The following is a 5,519-nucleotide window of genomic DNA, read 5'->3' as shown; positions in this document are numbered from 1 at the left end:
ACTCTCTTGTGCTTCCATTCCTTCTTATTGTACTTCTAGCTCAACCCAACTCGGATAGCAAGAAGTGGGTCAACACCAACTGCAAAACATTCAATACTTTCATGCAATAAAACAAAGAATAATTTGTTGATTTTCCGTATCTATTTTTCCTGCAATGTGATCGCTCTTCGGGTAAAAGCTCCCCTAGGTTCTTGCAATGATGGTTAACAACTCAAGGATCATCGAGTGTATTCTCCGTGCAACAACTTTTTGACTTCTTTGTTATTTGTTTAACCAAGATCTTAATACTCTTTGTGATACCTTGTTATACCATTATACCACCTCTCCTCGGTGATGTTTTTTTCATATAGCTTTTGTTATGGTTCAGCTGACAATCAGAAATGACACAGACATATGGTAGATATGCAACAACTGTTGAAACGAAAGATGAATTGCATGAGGTGCAGATTGTTGATACCAAGTTTTGTCAATTGTGTCGAAGGATGATACCAAGTTTTGTCACTTGTGTCGAAGGATGAGGGTATTTTAAAATAAACAATCATATCTATGCGGAGTGCTCTTTTCTGATTCTACAAGAGAAAATATGATAATATCATAAAGTGTGATAGCACTACCGAGAGTTGTATACCGCATCATGGACTATTTGAATTGTTTTTGCCAAAATGTAATGCTTCCTCTTAGTTACATAGTAAAATTGCAATGACTGATTTCAGAAATTTGGCTAGCCACCATCTCAATTGACTGCACAGAATTGAATTTTTAATTGTTCATGTCTTTAGTATGTACTGGTTATGCCACCATTTGGGAAACTATTATCTGTTGCAAAGTATAGTTAATAATTGTTTCTGTTGCTACACCCTCCCTTTAATTTGTTCATTACATCTAATCCAGGGAATGCATGGATAGATTTAATATAAGCAAATTGAAATTCAAATTAGATACAATGAGTTGATAAATGAAGCAGATTTGACAGTTTACAGTTGCATCTGAAGATAAATAAAAACTTACTACAACCACAATAACACAACCGGTGTAATCTGACTAAGAGCGAGTTATGGGGAGGTAAAGACTAAAAAGTGTACATAGACTTTACCGCTACCTTGGAGATAGAGATCCTCAGCGAGATTTTAAAAAACTCACTCATATGAGACGGGAATTTCTTGTTATAGAGCATGTGTTTGTACCCAACCACCAAGGCTGAAACTATACATATAATCTTTACAGATATGGAGGACACAGGCATTGTCAGGAAACATTCCTTCACTATATTTGTGCAAAGATGATGAAGTTGGGATTCATATCAGGAGTTTTATTTTGTTCAAAAGGTTGTGATAAATGAGCTTTGTTTGTGCTATAGTTTCCTGACGTGCAGCCTTAAATATGAGTGTTAGCATAGACATGGCTAAAACTAAACATATCAGACAAACTTCTGCTGATCGCGCGGGACACATGATTGTTCAAAAATTGATCACATGGATGAAAATAAAAAGGAAAAATAATTCCTTGTTGTATTCAGTGTAACAGTTACATTATTGTTTCAATTACAGATCAACTCCTTCCACTTCTATACAAGTGGACCTTTGGGGAAGAAGTATGTGGTACTCTACTTCCATAACCTTCAGGACCAAAAAACACTGATATGTTTAAAGAAAACAACTTACTTAGCCTTTCTACCAAGCTTTCAGTACAAGTCTTCTCAAACTAAATGTAACTTACTATAATATGTTCATATCATTTTATCTATATTTGCATCTCTATACTTAAAAATGGCACGGGCACCTTTATCTACTGGACCACTAACGTCCGTTTTTCCTCTTTATTAGCAAGCTCACTGTATAACCTCGCACAAAAATAATGTAATATATTTAAAATATCACCACGTCTTCTTTATTTTCACGCCAATAGAAAATTCGGCACGGGCACTAACTCCCTAGTAAATCAAATAAGTGTAGGAAAATTTCTAATTTTTACTTCTCTATGCTTATTTCTTTTTTCTTGCATAATATATAAATTTACGTTCAAATTTGTCTTTAATTGATAATTAAATAATTTGATTTTACGTATGCACATCTAGGTTTTGTAACTCATTTTCATTATTTTTGTTGAGCACTCTAACTTACAAAATGATTGTCTAAACACCTCCAAAAAATTATGTCGTATAGAGACACAATAATAGAGTGTTTAGTTGCTATTTGAGATTAAACTGAGGTGTTTAAAAAAAATAAAAATCATGTGCTTAATTAAATATCGAAGATGAGTAAATATTTTTCTTCTAATGTAATAAGTATATTTTTTTCATTTTTATCATTGCTTATTAAACCAAATAAAAGAAGAAATTTTTAATATTTTTAATTTTCTACGCTTTTCCTTTTATTTTTCTTCTCAATCTATTTTTAAAAATAGATAATACATTAGACAAAATATTATAATCGGTAATATATGTCACATTTTTCACAATGCGTGTCACAATTTTTACGACTCGTGTTGAAATAAATTCATATAATAAATAAATAATAACATATTCAATATAATTTTATAACTAAGATATTGAGAAGGTGGTGTGTACATAATCTTACCTCTACATTACGAAAATAAATTGATTGTTCTCGAAAGAAAAAATTAGCTACTTAATATAAATCATGTGTGAAAAAAAATAAAATCTACTGTAATAAATATTTTTCCAATTTCATCGTTGCTTATTAAATCAAATAAGAGAATAAAATTTTCTAATTTTTACTTCTCTACATTTTTTTGGCATAATATATAAATATATACACTCAAACTTGACATCAATTGATAATTAAATACTCTAACTTTGAGTATGCACATTTAGGCATCATAACTTGTCTATGTTCTGCCAGTTGAACACTCCAACTTACAAAACGATTACTTAGATACCACTAAAAATTCATGTGTCATATCATTATCGAGTATTCAGAGATATTACAAAGACAAAATATAGTGTTTGGTTGCTAGTTGAGACCAAGCCGATGCGTTTACTAATATATACTCTTGAAATTGGAGTACTTACTTGGCAGTTACGATCAATTGAGTGTTTGTTTATATATTATGTTCTTTTTCTCATTCTAATTTTTAAATAAACAATGCATTAGATCGATTATTATTAATAGTAACACGTGTCACACTTTTTACAAAATGCGCGCTGAAAGTAATATCTAGCCAACAATAAAATAATATCATATAAAGTATAATTATACATGATAGAATATTGAAAGTATGGCGTGTACCCATTCTTATAATTTTGAAGATAGAGAGACAATTTCCAAAAAAATTAAAATCAATTGCTCAATATAATACTGTAAGTTTGTACTCATTCTTATTTGTATCTTTGAATGTACATAGACTATTTCTGGAGAAATTTAAATGAATTACTTAATATAATATTGTGCTCATTCTTATCCGTATCTCTGAAGGTAGAAATAATATTTTCGAATTTTTTTTAATCAATTGCTTGATATATGTAATACTATACGTGTTCTTATCAATAATCTTTGAAGGTAGAAAGACTATTTAAAAATAATAATAAATCAATTGCTTAATATGACATTGTACTCATTCTTATCCGTATCTTTGAAGGTAGAGAGACTATTTTCGATAAAACTTAACTCAATTGCTTAATATAGTATTGTACGCATTATTATCCATATCTTTGAAGGTAGCGAGACTATTTTCGAAAAAATTTAAATCAATTACTTAATATAAAATTGTACTCATTCTTATGCGTATCTTTGACGGTAGAGAGACAATTTACGAAAAAAATTAAATCACTTACTTGATGTAATACTCATTCTTATGCGTATCTTTGACGGTAGAGAGACAATTTACGAAAAAAATTAAGTCACTTACTTAATGTAATACTCATTCTTATCCATATGTTTAAAGGTAGAGAGATTATTTTCGAAATTTTTTAAATCAATTGCCTAATATGTATAATATCATATTCGGTCTTATCCGTTATCTTTGAAGGTAGAAAGCCTATTTCGAAAAAATTTAAATCAATTGCTTAATATAATATCATACCTATTCTTATACGTACGTACTTTGAAGATAGAGAGACTATTTTACGAAAAAAATTAAATCAATTGAGTAAATGTTTTTTTTTCTCAATTTTGTTAACAAAAAAGAAGTTTTGTATAAATATACCTTTTTGGGTTAGATAGTTTTCCTTAATATTTACTCATAAATGATTTTCTCTCTCTAATAAAACATAAACATTTTCCCCTTACCAACAACAACACATACCCTTTTTCCCATTTTCCTCTCATTCTTCTCTTCTCTTCCTCTTCCTCACTTTTCGTTTGCACTGTGGTAATGGTTTGCACCAATCGTCACTGTCATTGAAACCCTAGTTTCGACACTTTTCTTTTTTTGTCAGGTAACACACTGTGAGTATTACTGTTTCTAGGGTTTGTTGAGTGGGTGGGTGGGTCGGGTTAGAAACACGAGAATCGGGTTTGGGGTTGTTTATTGGGGTTTGTATTGAAGTGGGTTTCTTTGATTTTGGTTATTGGGGTTTCTTATTGTTGATTTATGATGAAAGTTCTGATTTTTATTTACTTTTCTTAATTGATTGATTGGTGGATCTGTTGTATTGTAGGATAGAGATTGAAAAACACACAGCAAAGCTGTTTTCTAGGGTTTGAATTTATGTCCCACAATCAATCAAGGGCTGACACTCGCGAGTCGTCTCAGTACAAGAGAGCCGGCCGATCCGGTAGCTTTTATCAGCACCGCGGCGGTAGAGGAAGTGGTGGCGGTGGCGGTGGCGGAGGCGCCGCCCCTCCTCCTGTTTCTTCAACCTCCAATCCATCTTTGACTTCTAATAGAAGGTGAGTTTTTGCTTGTTTCTGGGTTATTTTGTGAAATTGATCGTTTTGTAAAAAAAAACTAGGGTTTTTCTATACTTACTGGTGATTCTTGGATGCCCATTGTTGTTTGTCTCTTTTAGTTTCAACAAGAAGTATTATAATGCTCAAGGAGGGCAACCTAGGGTAAGTGGCGCGGGTGCTGGCCTTGATTCTCATCTGAATGGTGCTCATCAGCAACAACCATCGCATGGTATGTCAATTGACCATAATAATCTTTTTGCATGCATAATAGGCTTGGGAAGTACTAATTTATTCTGAAGGCTGAGATGGGCTATATAGGTTTTTAAAGCTTACCATTTGTGATAATCATTTTGTATAATGTGGTGCAATATAAAGTATTAGTGGTACTTTTGTTTTACTTTAACTCAAGTGATGTAGTTCACTTTATCTTGTTGCAGGAGCATCAGATGTTTCTGTTGCTATTGCGCATGCACCTCTTCCCAATGCTACTGTTAAGCCAACTGATGCTTCGACTCAAAAGGTTACTCGAGCAGTGCCTAGAGCTCCAACTTCTAATGTCGTCCCTCCAACCTCTGAGCCGTCTGCACCTGTCACTCCTGCAAAGAGTATCTTCTTAAGTCTTTATTCATCTACTTGTACTCTTTTTTTTTTGGGTGGGGTGGTGGGGGT

At 32.3% G+C, this 5,519-nt stretch overlaps 1 protein-coding gene across 1 annotated transcript in view; it reads left to right on the top strand.

Moving 5' to 3' along the window:
• The first annotated feature begins 4,209 nt into the window (after positions 1-4,209).
• The window catches only part of LOC102589798 (eukaryotic translation initiation factor 4G), an 8,556-nt gene continuing 7,246 nt past the window's right edge, over positions 4,210-5,519 (top strand). Inside the window, exons 1-4 of the mRNA XM_006354588.2 lie at positions 4,210-4,396; positions 4,619-4,850; positions 4,970-5,079; positions 5,288-5,455. Coding sequence (XP_006354650.1) covers positions 4,669-4,850; positions 4,970-5,079; positions 5,288-5,455 — 460 coding nt within the window. The 5' untranslated portion in view covers positions 4,210-4,396; positions 4,619-4,668. The remainder of the gene's footprint in view (positions 4,397-4,618; positions 4,851-4,969; positions 5,080-5,287; positions 5,456-5,519) is intronic.

Source organism: Solanum tuberosum, unplaced genomic scaffold (genome assembly GCF_000226075.1).
Source record: "Solanum tuberosum cultivar DM 1-3 516 R44 unplaced genomic scaffold, SolTub_3.0 scf00173, whole genome shotgun sequence".
Classification (NCBI taxonomy): domain Eukaryota; kingdom Viridiplantae; phylum Streptophyta; class Magnoliopsida; order Solanales; family Solanaceae; genus Solanum; species Solanum tuberosum.
Note: the sequence above shows the minus strand (reverse complement) of the source record. Positions and strands in the feature narration are given on the sequence as shown.